The sequence below is a fragment of the Giraffa tippelskirchi genome, chromosome X (genome assembly GCF_054371585.1).
Source record: "Giraffa tippelskirchi isolate mGirTip1 chromosome X, T2T-mGirTip1v1.2.pri, whole genome shotgun sequence".
In the NCBI taxonomy this organism is placed as follows: domain Eukaryota; kingdom Metazoa; phylum Chordata; class Mammalia; order Artiodactyla; family Giraffidae; genus Giraffa; species Giraffa tippelskirchi.
The window spans coordinates 88,160,442-88,177,427 of record NC_137289.1 but is presented as its reverse complement, the minus strand read 5'-3'; the positions used below and the strand labels follow the sequence as shown (position 1 = coordinate 88,177,427).

The 16,986-nt window shown below is 41.4% G+C and overlaps 2 protein-coding genes across 6 annotated transcripts in view; both read left to right on the top strand.

Moving 5' to 3' along the window:
* GJB1 (gap junction protein beta 1) overlaps nt 1-16,986 on the top strand; it is a 36,712-nt gene that overhangs the window by 6,456 nt on the left and 13,270 nt on the right. The gene's annotated exons all lie outside the window — the stretch shown is intronic.
* Nucleotides 6,098-7,381, top strand: LOC145536664 (heterogeneous nuclear ribonucleoprotein F-like). 5 transcript variants are annotated; one of them, XM_081566251.1, is made up of 2 exons: nt 6,098-6,272; nt 6,402-7,381. In XM_081566251.1, exons 1-2 carry the CDS (start codon nt 6,149-6,151, stop codon nt 7,379-7,381), a joined length of 1,104 nt encoding a protein of 367 aa, XP_081422377.1. In that variant the 5' UTR covers nt 6,098-6,148. The 5 variants fall into 5 exon arrangements, with proteins under 5 accessions (XP_081422377.1, XP_081422379.1, XP_081422378.1 ...); XM_081566253.1 differs by having other exon boundaries at nt 6,098-6,355; nt 6,638-7,381; XM_081566252.1 differs by having other exon boundaries at nt 6,098-6,431; nt 6,567-7,381.

Genomic DNA, 16,986 nt, shown 5'->3' with positions numbered 1-16,986 from the left:
AGAACAGAAATCAGTGAAATTGAAAACAAGAAATCAATAGAGAAAATCAACAAAAATAAACTGAGTTTTTTAAAAGATCAATAAAATTGATAAGCCTCTAGCCAGGCTAATTATAGCTACCTAAGAAAAGAGGGAGAGCACAAATTACTAATATCAGAAATGAAAGAGGGATCATTGTAAAAGGATAATAAAGGAATACCACAAACAACTCTATGCCCACAAATATGGCTACCTAGATGAAATGGACCAATATCTTGAAACACACAAGCAGCCAAAACTCACACAAGGAGAAATAGACAATCTGAATAGGCCGATTTATCAACAAAATTGAGTTAATACGCCCCCAAAAGCAGAAAACACCAGATCCAGATGAGTTCACTGATGAATTCACCCAAACATTTAAGGAAGAAATTATACCAATTCTCTACAATCTCTTTTAGAGGATAGAAGGAAAAGGATTACTTCCTAACCCATTCTATGAGGCCAGCACTACTTTAATATTAAAACCAGAAAAAGACATTGCTAGAAAAGAAAACTACAAACAAATATCTCTCATGAACATAGATGCAAAAATCCTCAATGAAATATTAGCAAACCAACTTCAGCAATATATAAAAAGAATTATACACCATGACCAATCAGGATTTATCCCAGGTATGCAAGACTGGTACAACATTCAAAAATCAAGTAATGCAGCCAATCACATCAATAAGTTAAAAAAGAAAAATTGCACAATCATATCAGTAAATGCAGAAAAAGATTTCATTAAAATCCAGCACTGATTCATGATAAAAAAAAAACCTCTCAATAAATTCATCAGTAAATTCTTAGGAATAGAGGCAAACTTCCACCACTTGATAATTAATACCAAAATACCTACAACTAACATCATACTTAATAATAAGAAACTTGAAGCTTCCCCACTAAGATTAGGAACAAGGTAAGGATGTCCCCTTTCATCCCTCCTTTTCAACACTGTACTGGCAGTTCTGCTACTGCTAAGTCGCTTCAGTCGTGTCCGACTCTATGCGACCCCATAGACGGCAGCCCACCAGGCTCCCCCGTCCCTGGGATTCTTCAGGCAAGAATACTGGAGTGGGTTGCCATTTCCTTCTCCAATGCATGAAAGTGAAAAGTGAAAGTGAAGTCGCTCAGTCGCGTCCAACCCTTAGCGACCCCATGGACTGCAGCCTACCAGGCTCCTCCATCCATGGGATTTTCCAGGCAAGAGTACCGGAGTGGGGTGCCATTGCCTTCTCCGACTGGCAGTTCTAGCTAATGCAATAAAACAAAAAAAGAGAAGAAAAGTTATACAGATTGGGAAGAAAGAAATAAAACTATCTTTGTTTGCAAATGACATAATATGTATAAAATCCAAAAGAATCAACAACAACAACAAAAACCTGCTGGAACCAATAAGCAATTATAGCAAGGTTAATATACAAAAGTCAGTCATGGACTTCCCTCGTGGCTTAGTGGATAAGAAACTGCCTGCCAATGCAGGGCACAAAGTTTCAGTCCCTGGTCTGGGGAGATTCCACATGCCGTGGAGCGACCAAACCCATGTGCCACTAGTGAAGCCCTCGAGCTGCAACTACTGAAGCCCACATGCCTAGAGCCTGTGCTCCACCACAAGAGAAGTCACTGTAATGAGAAGCCTGTGAACTGCCATGAAGAGTAGCCCATGCTTGCCACAACTAGAGAAAGGTCATGCAAAGCAATGAAGACCCAGCAACCAAAAACTAAATAAATAAATAAATTTAAAAAGTCAGTCACTTTCCTAAATACCAGTAAGGAAAACATGAAAAATAGAAATTGAAGACACAATATCAGTTACATTCAGTTCAGTTCAGTTCAGTCGCTCAGTCGTGTCCGACTCTTTGTGACCCCATGAATTGCAGCATGCCAGGCCTCTCTGTCCATCACCAACTCCCGGAGTCCACCCAAACCCATGTCCATTGAGTCGGTTATGCCATCCAACCATCTCATCCTCTGTCGTCCCCTTCTCCTTCCACCCCTAATCCTACCCAGCATTAGGGTCTTTTCCAATGAGTCAACCCTTCGCATGAGGTGGCCAAAGTATTGGAGTTTCAGCTTCAACATCAGACCTTCCAATGAACACCCAGGATTGATCTCTTTTAGGATGGATTGATTGGATCTCCTTGCAGTCCAAGGGACTCTCAAGAGTCTTCTCCAATACCACAGTTCAAAAGCATCAATCCTTCTGCACTCAGCTTTCTTAACCGTCCAACTCTCACATCCATACATGACCACTGGAAAAACCATAGCCTTGACTAGACGGACTTTTGTTGGCAAAGTAATGTCTCTGCTTTTAAATATGCTATCTAGGTTGGCCATAACCTTCTTTCCAAGGAGTAAGCGTCTTTTAATTTCATGGCTGCAATCACCATCAGCAGTGATTTTGGAGCCCCAAAAAATAAAGTCTGACACTGTTTCCACTGTTTCCCCATCTATTTCCCATGAAGTGATGGGACCAGATGCCATGATCTTAGTTTTCTGAACGTTGAGCTTTAAGCCAACTTTTTCACTCTCCTCTTTCACCTTCATCAAGAGGCTCTTTAGTTCTTCTTCACTTTCTGCCATAAGGGTGGTGTCATCTGCATATCTGAGGTTATTGATATTTCTCCCAGCAATCTTGATTCCAGCTTGTGTTTCTTCCAGCCCAGCGTTTCTCATGATGTACTCTGCATATAAGTTAAATAAGCAGGGTTACAATATACAGCCTTGACGTACTCCTTTTCCTATTTGGAACCAGTCTGTTGTTCCATGTCCAGTTCTAACTGTTGCTTCCTGACCTGAATACAGGTTTCTCAAGAGACAGGTCAGATGGTCTGGTATTCCCATCTCTTTCAGTTACATTAGCACCCTCAAAAATCAAATAATTAGACATAAGTCTTAAAAGAATGTATAAGATATATATAAGGAAAATTGCAAAACTATGAAGAACAAAAGTGAATAAGAACTAAATAATTGGAGGGACTTCCCTGGTGGTCCAGTGGCTAAGACTACATGCTCTCAATGTAGAGTGCCTGGGTTCGATCCCTGCTTAGGGAATTAGATCTCACATGCCTCAACTAAGAGTCTGTGTGTGCAACTAAAGATCCCTCATGCCACAACTAAAAAGATCCCACATACCACAACAAAGATTGAAGATCCTACATGTGGCAACTCAGACCTGGTGCAGTCAAGTAAATAAATAAATAAATAATATTTTTTAAAAGTTTGTTCTTTAAATAAATAAATACATGGAGAAATGCTCCATGTTCATGGAGCAGAAGACTCAATACTGTCAAGATGTCAGTACTTCCCAACTTGATGTATATATTCAAAGAAATCCCAATCAAAATCCCAGCAAGTTATTTTATGGATATCAGCAAATTGATTCTAAACTTTACATGAAGAGGCAAAAGACCCAGAATAGCCAACACAATACTGAAGGAGAAGAACAAAATTGGAGCACTCACACTATCCAATGTCAAGACTTACTGTAAAGCTACAGCAATCAAGACATTGTGGTTTTGGTGAAAGAACAGAAAAAAAGATCAATGGAATAGAATATAAAGCCCAGAAATTGATCTGCATAAATAAAGCCAACTGATCTTTGGCAAAGTAGCAAAGGCAATACAACAGAATAACGATAGTGCTTTCAACAAGGGTTGGAACAACTGGACATCTATATCCAAAAAATGGATATAGGGACTTCTCCAGTGGTCCAGTGGCTAAGACTCCACACTTTCATTACAAGACGTATGGGTTCCCTTGATTGGGGAACTAAGATCCCTTAAGCCATGCAGTGTGGCCAAAAAATAAAAAAAAGAAAATTCTTAAGAAATAACATAGGCACATGAGACAAAGGCTCAGGGCCGGGGCAATGGGATGACCCAGAGGGATGGGATGGGGAGGGAGGTGGGTGGGGGGTCCAGGAAGGGGAACACATGTAAACCCATGGCTGATTCATGTCAATGTATGGCAAAAACTATTACAATATTGTAAAGTAATTAGCCCCCAACTAAAATAAATAAATTTATTAAAAAAAAAAGAATTCATGAATAAAAAAAAGAAATAACATAGGCAAAAAACCTACATAACTTTGGGTATGACACTGACTTTAAAAAATAATAACCTTATTAATTTATTTTGGTTGTGCTGAGTCTTCATTGCAGTGTGGGCTTTCCTCTAGTTGCAAGGAGTAGGGGCTACTCTTTGTTTCAGTACATGGGCTTCTCATTACGGTGGCTTTGCTTGTTGTGGAGCATGGGCTGAAGGGCGCTCAGGCTTCAGTAGTTGCAGCACGTGGGCTCAGTAGTTTTGGTTCCCAGGCTCTAGAGCACAGGCTCAGTAGTTGTGGCACACCTGCTTAGCTGCTCCAAGGCACGTGGGATCCTCCTGGACTAGAGATCAAACCCTTGTCTCCTGCATTAGCAGGTGGATTCTTTACCACTGAGCCACCAGGGAACCCCAGCAATGACTTTTTATAATACCAAAGGCACAATCCATGAAAGAAAGAACTGACAAGCTTAAGATTAAAATGAAAACCTTCTACTCTGTGAAATAATGTCAAGAGAATGAGAACACAAGCTACAGACTAGGAAAAAATATTTGCCAAAGACACATCCGATAAAGGACTATTATTCAAAATATGCAAAAAAAAAAAAAAAGAAAACCTCTTAAAACTCAATGGTGAGGAAACAAACAACCCAATTTAAAAATGGGCCAAAGACTTTAACAAACAGCTCATCAAAGAAGATAACCAAATGGCAAATAAGCATACAGAAATATATTCTACATGTATGCCATCAGGAAAATGCAAATTAAAACAATGAGATACCACTACACACTTATTAGAATTCCCCAAAGCTGAACACTAACAGTACCAAATGCTGATGAGGATATGAAACAACAGGAACTTTCATTCATTGCTGGTGGACATGCAAAATGGAAGACACTTTGGAAGACAGTCCGGTGGTTTCTTACAACACTAAACATACTCTTACCATATGACCCAGCAATTGAACTCCTTGGTATTTATCCAAAAGAGTTGAAAAATTAAGTCTACTCAAAAATCTGCAATGAGATGTTCATTACAGCTTTATTCATAATTGGTGCAACTTGGAAGCAACCAAGATGTCCTTCATTAGGTGAATGGATAAATAAAATATGGTATATCCAAATAATAGAATATTATTCATTGCTAAAAAAGAATGTGTGATCAAGCCATAAAAAGACATGGAAGAACCTTAAATTCATAGGGCTTCCCCGCTGGCTCAGTAGTAAAGAATTTGCCTGCAATGCAGATCCCTGGGTTAGGAAGATCCCCTGGAGGAGGAAATGGAAACCCAACCCAGTACTCTTGCTGGGAAAATCCCATGGACTGAAGGGCCTGGTGGGCTACAGTCCATAGGGTCACAAAGAGTCGGACACAACCGAGCAACTGAGTATGTATGCAGTCACACACAAGTGAAAGAAGCCAATTGGAAAGGGCTATATACTTATAATTTCAATATGAAACATCCTGGAAAAGACAAACCTTTGGAGACAGTGAAAAAATTAGTGCTTGCCAGGGACTGGGCTTGGTGGAGAGATGAACAGGCAGAGTACAGAGGATTTTAATGGCAGTGAAACTACTCTGTATGATACTATAACAGTGGATATATGTCATTATGCATTTGCCCAAACACATAGAATATACAACACCAAGAGTGAATCCTAAGGTAAACTATATATGAAGATATATTCATCTACTGACCTTGCACAGATTCCAGGAGAGGAGTATGGGAGTTTGCAAAGAAATGGATGTTCACACTGGGAATAGCTGAAATGAGCTGGAGGGGTGGAGGTGGGAAGGAACCATCAAAACCTGAAATAGAGCTCTAGGAGTCATCAACAAACAGATGGTACTTGAAAGCAAGAGAGTCAAGTAAATCACTCAGCAAGAGTCTTGGAGTAAGAAGACATTGAGGAGGACTTGGGACTGTGCTGTGTTTTGTTGGAGAAGCAGGACGATTCGTTACCTACCCGGATTGTCTTTGGCTGTGGGCATCCCCCGCTGTTCTTTAAGTTTTTGCTTTCTTTTCAGCCACACAAAGCTGCACCCAAGCTTGTTTGACGTCTGCTCTGTCAAGTGTCCATGATGTTGGGCCCTGAGAGAGGTGAAGGCTTTGTGGTCAAGCTCCGTGGCCTGCCCTGGTCCTGCTCTGTTGAAGACGTACAGAATTTCCTCTCCGACTGCATGATCCATGATGGGGTCACAGGTGTTCATTTTAACTGCATTAGAGAAGGCAGGCAGAGTAGTGAGGCTTTTGTTGAACTTGAATCAGAAAATGATGTAAAAATGGCCCTTAAAAAAGACAGGGAAAGCATGGGACATCAGTACATTGAAGTATTCAAGGCCCACAGAACCGAGATGGATTGGGTGTTGAAGCACAGTGGTCCAAACAGTGGTGACCCTGCCAATGATGGTTTTGTTCGACTTCGAGAACTCCCGTTTGAATGCACCAAGGAAGAGATCATTCAGTTCTTCTCAGGGCTGGAAATAATGCCAAATGGGATCACATTGCCTGTGGACCCTGAGGGCAAGACTACAGGGGAAGCCTTTGTGCAGTTTGCCTCACAGGAGTTAGCAGAGAAGGCTCTAGGGAAGCACAAGGAGAGAATAGGGCACAGGTATATTGAGGTGTTCAAGAGCAGTCAGGAAGAAGTTAGGTCATACTCGGATCCCCCACTGAAGTTCATGTCAGTGCAGCAGTCAGGGCCCTGTGACCGCCCTGGCACAGCCAGGAGGTATACTGGCATCGTCAAGCAGGCAGGCCTGGAAAGGATGAGGTCTGGTGCCTACAGTGCAGGCTATGGGGGTTATGAGGAGTACAGCAGCCTCAGTGATGGCTACGGCTTCACCACAGACCTATTTGGGAGAGACCTCAGTTACTGTCTCTCTGGGATATACGACCACAGGTATAGAGATGGTGAGTTCACTGTCCAGAGCACCACTGGACACTGCGTCCACATGAGAGGGCTGCCCTACAAAGCCACAGAGAACGACATTTACAACTTCTTCTCCCCGCTCAACCCTATGAGAGTCCACATTGAAACTGGCTCTGATGGAAGAGCTGATGTTGAGTTTACCACACATGAAGAAGCCGTGGCGGCCATGTCAAAAGACAGGGCAAGCATGCAACATAGATACATAGAACTTTTCTTGAATTCCACAACAGGGGCCAGCAATGGGGCATATAGCAGCCAGATGATGCAAAGCATGGGAGTGTCAACCCAGTCCACTTACAGTGGTCTTGAGAGCCAGTCCGTGAGTGGCTGTTACGGGGCTGGCTATGGTGGCCAAAACAGCATGGGTAGATATGACTAGTTTTGTAGTAGCTTTTGAGTTATTTCAGTCAAATTTTCACAGGCAGCCAACAAGCAGTGAAAAACAGTTATTACTCTAAAGGAAGCTAGGGGACCCATTTTGCACCATGAGTTAGTGAAATTTGGATTAAAAAATTACCTATTAAGTGTTTTCTCATGCGAACTTTCTTCTAGCATGTGACTTTCTTCTAGCATGTGACCTTGAGTAAACTAAAACTATTTTCAGCTTTTCTTGATTAACATTTTGGTAGTGTACTTCTGGAGTGATGTTATCTGAGTTAAAGTAATTTTAAATACCTTAAATGTGGATCTTTTACACCACATCATCGTGAACACATTGGGGAGGCGTGCTTTTTTGGAAAACTCAAAGTGTTAGATCCTTAATTCAAAGATGACATTTTTCATGTTTGTTCATTCTAGTTTATTTTCATTTAAAATCTCTTAGGTTAAGTTTAAGCTTTTTAAAAGTTAGTTTTGAAAATTGAGACACATTACTAATACTGTAGGAATTGGTGAAGCCTTGACTTAAAAACTTTCTTTGTACTGTGATTTCCTTTCGGGTGTGTTTTGCTAAGTGAAACTTGTTAAATTTTTTTGTTAACTAAACTTTTTTCTTAAAATAAAAAGACTTTTTCTCTCACACACACACACACACACAAAGAAGACACTGAGGGTAGACTTCTGGGGAACATCTACAGAGGAGCCCAAGGAGGACAATGCAGACAAAAATCATGAGCATGATATAATGGAAACCAAAGAAGGAGTAATTTTCTAGAAATGAGATTTGTTCTTAGCATCAAACACTACTGAGAAGTTCCCTCTGAAGTATGTCTGCAGCTTTTCTAATATGGAAACCACTTATCAGCATCATGAAAGCTAATGGTTGGGGCTGAGATCAGAATGGAGAGACTGAACTATGATGTGAAGATGTCAGTGTTAACCATTTTTTCTGAAAATTGGAATCTGGGTAGTTCTTTTCACAATAGCAACACTAGTTGTGTGCGTGCTAAGTCGCTTCAGTCATGTCTGTGCTTACTCAGTCATTTCAGTCATGTCTGACTCTTTGTGACCCTATGGACTGTGGCCCACCAGGTTCCTCTGTCCATGGGATTTTCCAGGCAAGAATACTGGAGTGGGCTGCCATGCCATCCTCCAGGGGATCTTACCAACCCAAGGATCAAACGCAGGTCTCCTGCATTGCAGGCAGATTATTTACTGCTGAGCCACCAAGGAAGCCCACAATACCAGTTACCATATGTTAAACAACAAATATATAGAAGGTGAATGTTACAATTTCTTTCAACTTCAGAGAACATATTATTCGGTGCCTTGGCTGTTGGGGATATGAAGAAGATCAAGGTGAGGTCACTGTCCCCAAGGTGCCCATGACACATTAGGAGACAGACAAAGAGGTCTGAGGGCATAGATGAGGAAAGCATAATTTCTGTCAGAAGGGGCTGGGAATCTGAGAAATCCTTACAAAGGAAATGACATTAGAGCTAGGATTTGAAAGATGAGTGGAAATTCTCCTGGTGGAGGGTGGAGAGGGCATTCTAGGTAGAGGGACACAAAGGCAAAAGCTTGTAGACAGAAATGTCTCTGCCATGTTTGGGGATGACTTGTGGCTCAGTGTAGATAAAGGACATGTTAGTGAGTTTGGACTTTAACAGAGATAATGGGAAGCTTCCAGAGTTATTTTAAGCTAGATCAGTCACATGTCCAGAATTGAAAGAGTCCAGCTGCAAGTGGGAAGACACACTGAGAGACTTCCATAACTGTCTGAGTAAGAGAGGATGAGTGCCTGTTCTAAGAGGGTGGCAAAATGTTGGAGGAGAATGAAACAAACAGCAAAGCAAGGCATTTGAGCTAAGATGATGATTGGTGATTGATCATAGTGAAATTATTAATCTCTCGAGCTCTGGAATCAGGGAGAATTCTGGTTCTGCAACATTCCATTTGTGTGCTCTTAGAAACATTATTGGGCTTATTGGGCTTCCTAGGTGGCGCTAGTGGTAAAGAATCCTCCTGCCCATGCGGGAGGCTCAAGAGACTCGGGTTTGATCCCTGAGTCAGGAAGATCCCCTGGAGGAGGGCATGGCAACTCACTCCAGTATTCTTGCCTGGAGAATCCCATGGACAGAGAAGCCTCACGGGCTACAGTCCATAGGGTCACAAAGAATCAGACATGACTGAGCAAGCACAGACACATTAATATTTCTGAGCCTCAGTTTTCTCATCTGCGTAATAGGGATAATAAAATGCCTACTGTATAGGACAAAACAAGATTAAGTACTCAATAAATGTTAGCGATTATGTTTAATACTATTATTTTTACTGCCAGCTAAATTGCAGTGATTGATGGAGATGTCCAATAGGCAATTAGAAATGTGAATTGAAGTGCAAAAAAAAAAAATATGGACCAGAGATTTTTGATTTACCTTATTACCTTGGAGAGTGGTTGCACTGCTGTGAAGGGCAGAGAATGGAACTCTGCAGACTATTTGCACTTAGAAGTGGTAGGAGAAAGTGTACAGAAGAGTAGTGGTGTGTGTGTGTGTGAGAGAGAAGTCTTACCTTTGAGAGGATCGTTTTAAACTGCTAAATGCAGTGGTTTCATCTAAATCCTTAATTCCTGACACCTCTGCACCATTAGATGCAAGTGACCTCTTCAAACCTTCAGTTTCCATGGCATTCTGTTCTCTTCTATCTTCTCTGATTATGCATAGAACGTCTCAGCCTTATCACTTACTTGTGCCAACTCCTTCATTTTACAAATGAGGAGACAAAAGAGCCAGAAAATGGAAGTAGCTTGTTCAAGGTTCACAGTCAACTGGTCCTTCCTTGTCTTTTTTTCCACCCTTTTCTCACTTCCCACAGTTCTTTGTTCTTTGCCTTCCTATACTCACTTTCTCTTTCTAAACACTCATCTTTTTGCACAGTTTCTAAGATTGCTTTTAGGTTTGTTTTTTTTTTTAATTTTTTTTTTAATTTCTTTATTTGGTTGGTTCGAGTCTTAGTTGCAGCACACAGGATCTTCCTTTGTGGCACACAGACTCTAGTTGTGGCATGGGTTTAGTTGTTCCACAGCATGTGGGATCTTAGTTCCCCAGCCAGGGATTGAACCTGTGGACCCCTGCATTGCAAGGCAGATTCTTAACCACTGGACCACCAGAGAAGTCCCTGCTTTTAGGTTTTTTGATTGCCAGCTTGAAATCTCCCACTCTTGCCTCTCTCCAGAGCTGCTATCCTACCCTTTCAACAGTTAGTCAGATGTTCCACCAACACCTCATACTTAGCATGTCTGAAATATCATCTTTTCCCACCACGCTAGCTTGCCTCTGACTCCATTTCCATATCAATGCTGCCTTCATTCTCCTAGTCAGCTAATTCCTTATCAAATCTGGTCAATTGGTCCTATATAAATGGCCATGTAGTGTAGGAGTTAAGCACACTGCCTGTAGGGACAAGACTGCCTGGGACCAAATAATGGTTCTGTGATATTGGACAAGTGACTTATTTTGAAGCAGAGGCCATTAGAGCTGGAAGAGAACTTAAAGATAGTTATTTCCCAAAGCTTCACCTTTTTCAGAAAAGAAATCTGAATCCCTGAAAGGTAAATCCCCACAGCCTGTAAATATGAGTCAGGCCTGGAACCCAGGACTGCTGGAGCTCCAAGTCAATGTGCTTTGTCCTGCACCGTGTTGCCTCTTGCTGTCTTATTGGACCTGTCACCACTGCCACCTCCCAAGACTGAACATTCATAACTTTGTGCCTGGATTATTGACACAGCCTTCTACCTACTCTTTCAACCTTTCCTTTACCCCATCCGCAGTTCATCCTGCCAAGTTAATCTCCTTAAAGCTTCATTTCCATCTTGTCATTCCCCTCATTGAAAAGCTTTTAGTGGTTCCTCCTCACCTACTATATAGAATTCAAAAGTCCGAAAGTGAAGTCGCTCAGTCATGTCCGACTCTTTGCTACTCCATGGACTGTAGCCTACCAGGCTCCTCTGTCCATGGGATTCTCCAGGCAAGAATACTGGAGTGGGTTGCCATTTCCTTCTCCAGGAGATCTTCCCGACTCAGGGATCGAACCTGGGTCTCTTGCATTGTAGGCAGACGCTTTTACCATCTGAGCCACCAGGGAAGTCTCAAACATCCGAGCTAGGTATCAAAACTCCTCCAAAATGTGCTGCCAGCCCACCTTTCCATGCTTCATTACCCGTACTACCCTTTTATACTTCATGACCCAGCCGTGCCCAAAACTCTGTGTTCTTTGAACAGCTCATGCACTTTCATGCCCTACTGCCTTTTTACATAGTGTTCTCTCAACTTTGAATGCCTTACTTTGATTTTCTTCCTGTCAAATTCTTATTCATTTTTCAGGGCCCAACTAAATGTCCTAGTGCATGAATACTTTTCAGATTCCCCCAGTCAGAATTAATCTTTATGATAACGTGTGTGACAGGAATTGACAACATAGCTGAGTGTTTAGTGAGTTCCTGTCTCCCTTTTTTTTACCTGTGTTCCCACAACATATTGCTTATACTTCTGTTTAACACTTGTTTCACTTACCTTATATTCAAGCTGATTATTTAACCAACTAATGAGACTTGTCTCATTCATCTTTGTATCCTCCATGGCCCCAAGAAAGTTCCTGGCATACAATAGGTACTTAACAGATATTTATTGAAAGGAAAGGAAAGGAGAGGAAAACTGTGGAGCCAAGTCTTGAGACATTCCCATCATTAGTAATTCAGCAAGACCAACTCCTGTTGCTGAACATGGAGTGACATGTTGAGAGAAGAAAAATCTGGGAAACCCTATTGGCCGATCTTCAACAAAGTGCTTCAGGAAGCCTTAGTTCAACCTGACAGTTTGCTTGAGGGTGATAAGGTAGGAGAGGTGAGACAACTCAGATAAAGTTCTTATCCACACATTCTTTAAAATAAGCTGAAATCTGGAGAAGGGAATGGCAACCCACTCCAGTATTCTTGCCTGGAAAAGTCCATGGACAGAGGAGCCTGGTGGGCTGCAGTCCATGGGGTTACATGACTGAGCACGCGTGCATGAGGGTGGAGGGAGATGGGTTGGTAGCAATAAACTGGTAGGACTAAAAAAAAAAAAAGCTGAGATCAATGCAGGTCCATTGTTCCTTGCCAGCTGGTTTACAAATAGCTAGAGAGAGCAGTGACCGGTGCTAAAGAGGGGAGAAGGTAGAAGTAGAACGTCTTTGGAGCCATTTGCAAAGGGAGGTTACCATGATCCATGAGTTAATCTTCCCCTGGAAAAGGATTCTTTCTGTCAATTGAAGTATAGTTGATGTATAATGTTGTGCTAATTACTATTGTACAGCAAAGTGACTCAGATATATAGATAGATAGATAGATAGATAGATATATTCTTTTTATATTATTTTACATTAAGGTTTATCACAGGATATTGAATATAGTTCTCTGTGCTGTAAGGTAGGACCTTGTTGTTTATCCATTCTGTATATAAAAACTTACATCTGCTAACCCCAATCTCTCACTCCATCCCTCCCCCTTGGCAACCACCAGTCTGTTTTCTACATCCGTGATTCTGTTTCTGTCTCATAGATATGTTCGTTTGTGTCATATTTCAGATCTCACACATATGTAATATTATATGGTATTTATCTTTCTCTTTTTGACTTCAGTTCAGTTCAGTTCAGTTTAGCTGCTCAGTCATGTCCGACTCTTTGCAACCCCATGGACTGCAGCACGCCAGGCCTCCCTGTCCATCACCAGCTCCTGGAGTTTACTCAAACTCATGTCCATTGAGTTGGTGATGCCATCCAGCCATCTCATCCTCTGTCGTCCCCTTCTCCTCCCACCTTCAATCTTTCCCAGCATCAGGGTCTTTTCAAATGAGTCAGTTCTTCACATCAGGTGGCCAAAGTATTGGAGTTTCAGCTTCAACATCAGTCCTTCTAATGAATATTCAGGACTGATTTCCTTTAGGATGGACTGGTTGGATCTCCTTGCTGTCCAAGGGATTCTCAAGAATCTTCAGCACCACAGTTCAAAGGCTTCAATTCTTTGGTACTCAGCCTTTTTTATTGTCCAGCTCTCATATCCATACATGACTACTGGAAAAACCATAGCTTTGACTAGATGGACCTTTGTTGGCAAAGTAATATCTCTGCTTTTTAATAAGCTGTCTAGGTTGGTCATAACTTTTCTTCTAAGGAATAAGCATCTTTTAATTTCATGGCTGCAGTCACCCTCTGCAGTGATTTTGGAGCCCCCCAAAATAAAGTCTGTCACTGTTTCCATTGTTTCCCCATCTATTTGTCATGAAGTGATGGGACCAGATGCCATGATCTTAGTTTTCTGAATGTTGAGTTTTAAGCCAACTTTTTCACTCTCCTCTTTCACTTTCATCAAGAGGCTCTTTAGTTCTTTTTAGCTTTCTGCCATAAGGGTGGTGTCATCTGCATATCTGAGGTTATTGATATTTCTCCCAGCAAACTTGATTCCAGCTTGTGCTTCCTCCAGCCCAGCGCTTCTCATGATGTACTCTGCATATAAGTTAAATAAGCAGGGTGACAATATACAACCTTGACGTACTCCTTTCCCGATTTGAAACCAGTCTGTTGTTCCATGTCCATTTCTAACTGTTGCTTCCTGACCTGCAGACAAATTTCTCAGGAAGTAGGTCAGGTGATCTGGTATTCCCATCTCTTGAAGAATTTTCCACACTTAGTATGATAATCTCTAGTTGCAGCCATGTTGTTGAAAATGGCATTATTTTATTCTTTTTTATGGCTGTGTAGTATGGTAAAGGATTCTTGATCAAGCTCCCTGGATCACTTCCCTTGGAAGAGTGGGTAATTGTGAGGGGTAATGCAGGCCGAGTAGACTGGCATGTGTGACATTCCTTCATGGTCTCTCAGTAGCATTGGACACAGCTTTCAGCTAAGGCCTCTGTGCAGACATCCTAATTCTGGAGTAATGGCAAGATAAAAGATGACTTACATTCTCATCTTGGCTGCACCTTGTGGCTTGTGGGATCTTAGTTCCTAGACCAGGGATTGAACTCAGGCCCTCAGCAGTGAGAATACAGAGTCCTAATCACTGAACCTCTGGGGAATTTCCTGCATTCTCATGTTGACAGTTTAAGGACAGGTTGAAAACCTCAAGTTCATTTCTTTGTTGGCCACCTCCATCACTATCAATTATCATTCATCAGAATTTTTCTAAACGCCTACTACATGTCAGGTACATGGGTACTGATGCAGATATGAATGGAATGTGCCTTTAAAAATTGTTCTTCTAGGAAATTCCCTGGTGGACCAGTGTTTAAAACTCCACACTCCCAGTACAGGGGGCATGGATTGGATGCCTGGTCAGGAACTATATCCCACATGTTGCAACTAAGATCCAGCACAGTCAAATAACTTTTTAAAGTATTATCTTAATAGAGGAGACACGTAAGTAAGCAGACAATATGGTGGACTCTGATAAGTGCTATCGCAGGGATATACAGCACAGAGGAGAAACTAAGGGAGAGATAAAGTGGGTGGAACAAAACCTTAACTCCTGAATTTAGCATAAAAGGCCACTGGCTACCTCGCTCCACTCCTCAGTCTTTGTATGTGAAGAGCAGACTATCTGAGCTGAGTTTCAAGGAATGGAGAGTCGGCAAAGAAATGAGGAAGAGGTATTGCCGGCAGATTTTATCCTAAAGGCAATGAGGAACCAATGGAGAATTTGAAGCAGGGGAGGGGTATATATTTTAGAAAGAGCAGTCTAAGGAAAGTTTGGAGAATGGATTGGAAGAGGCCAGGAATGGAGGAAGGGAGACAGGAAACTGGTTTACTAACCCAATTGTAAAATTATTGGAGTCTATACTAGGGCAGTGGAAGTGGAATAGAAAGAAAGAAAAGGAGCTGAAAGATATGAGGAAGCAAAACCTACAGGGTTTAGTTATTTATCAAATACAGAGTTATAGGAGGCTGAGCAAGGGGAGGAAGCTAGTGCTGAGTCTGCAGATTCTTGGCTTGGGCTATTGGGTGGATATGAGACCATTCAATGGGATAAGGAAACACTGGAGGGACAGCAGATTTGGGAGCAGAAGAGATGAGATGGACATCATATACATATTTGGAGATCAGGAGTGAGGTCTGGCCTGAAGATACAGATTTGAATCTATCTGTAGTTGAAGCCATGGGTTAGATGAGCCTACTCAGGGAGAGCCTGAAAAGTGACAGGAACAGAGGGACTAGAACTCTGAGGAACATCAACATTTAAGGGGCAGAGTAAAAGAAAAGCATGCAGCAATCAGAGAGACAAGAGAGAGGCCAGTAGAGAAAAGTGTAAGAAAATTCAAAGAAGACTGTAGCCATTAAAAAATATGCTTTAGAAAAATATTTAGAGACATCTTTGTTGTTGTTGAGTAGTTAAGTTGTGTTCAACTCTTTGTGACCCTATGGGCTGCAGCACACCAGGCTCCCTTGTCCTTCACCATCTCCTGGAGCTTGCTCAAATTCATGTCCATTGAGTCAGTGATGCCACCCAACCATCTCATCCTCTGTTGTCCCTCTTCCCCTTTTGCCTTCAATCTTTCCCAGCATCGGGGTCTTTTCCAATGAGTTGGCTCTTCTCATCCGGTGGCCAAAGTTTTGGAGCTTCAGTTTCAGCATCAGTCCTTCCAATGAATATTCAGGATTGATTTAGGATCGACTGGTTTGATCTCCCTACAGTCCAAGGGACTCTTAAGAGTCTTCTCCAACACCACAATTCAAAAGCATCAATTCTTCAGTACCCAGCCTTCTATATGGTCCAACTCTCACATCCATCATCCTTACATGACTACTGGAAAAACCATAGCTTTGACTAGATGGACCTTTGTTGGCAAAGTAATGTCTCTGCTTTTTAATAAGCTGTCTAGGTTTGTCATAACTTCATTTCCAAGAGGCAAGCGACATCTTTAAATAATCATGATATAATAGCAAGTGAAAGAGGATATAGAACAGTATGCACTGCTGAGAACAGATTGATGATTGCCAGAGGTGGGGGGTGGAAAGTGGGCAAAAGTGTGAAGGGAATCAAAGGTTACACTCTTGCAGTTACAAAATGAATAAGTCACGGAGATGTAATGAGCAGCATGGTAAGTGTAGCAAATAATACTGTATTGTATATTTGAAAGTTGTTAAGAGTAGATCTTAAAAATTCTCATCACAAGAAAAAAATTCTGTGTGGTAATGGATGTTAACTAGAGTGACTGTAGTGATAATTCCACAATGTATGCAAATATTGAATCATTATGCTGTACACCTAGAGTTAATATAATGTTATATGTCAATTATATCTCAATAAAAATAATATGGAGTATATGATGACAATTTTATAATAAAAGTATAAGTATATATTTTCATTGAAAAATGACTGTGAAGTTTCATACCTTGCAGTAATGGTTATCTCTGGATGGTTATGCTACAGATTATTTTTATTATTATCCTATGAATTGTTTTGGTATTTTCCAGTTTTCCATAAGGAACATACATTGCTTGTGTAACAGCAAACATAAAGATTAATATAAAAGGGAGGGACATCCCTGGCAGTCCAGTGGTTAAAACTCT

Coding starts and splice junctions, on each gene's coding strand:
- LOC145536664 (XM_081566251.1), top strand. CDS start 6,149: ATGATGTTGGGCCCTGAGAGAGGTGAAGGCTTTGTGGTCAAGCTCCGT. Junction 6,273..6,401: donor GATCCATGATGGGGTCACAG/GTGTTCATTTTA, acceptor AGTACATTGAAG/TATTCAAGGCCCACAGAACC.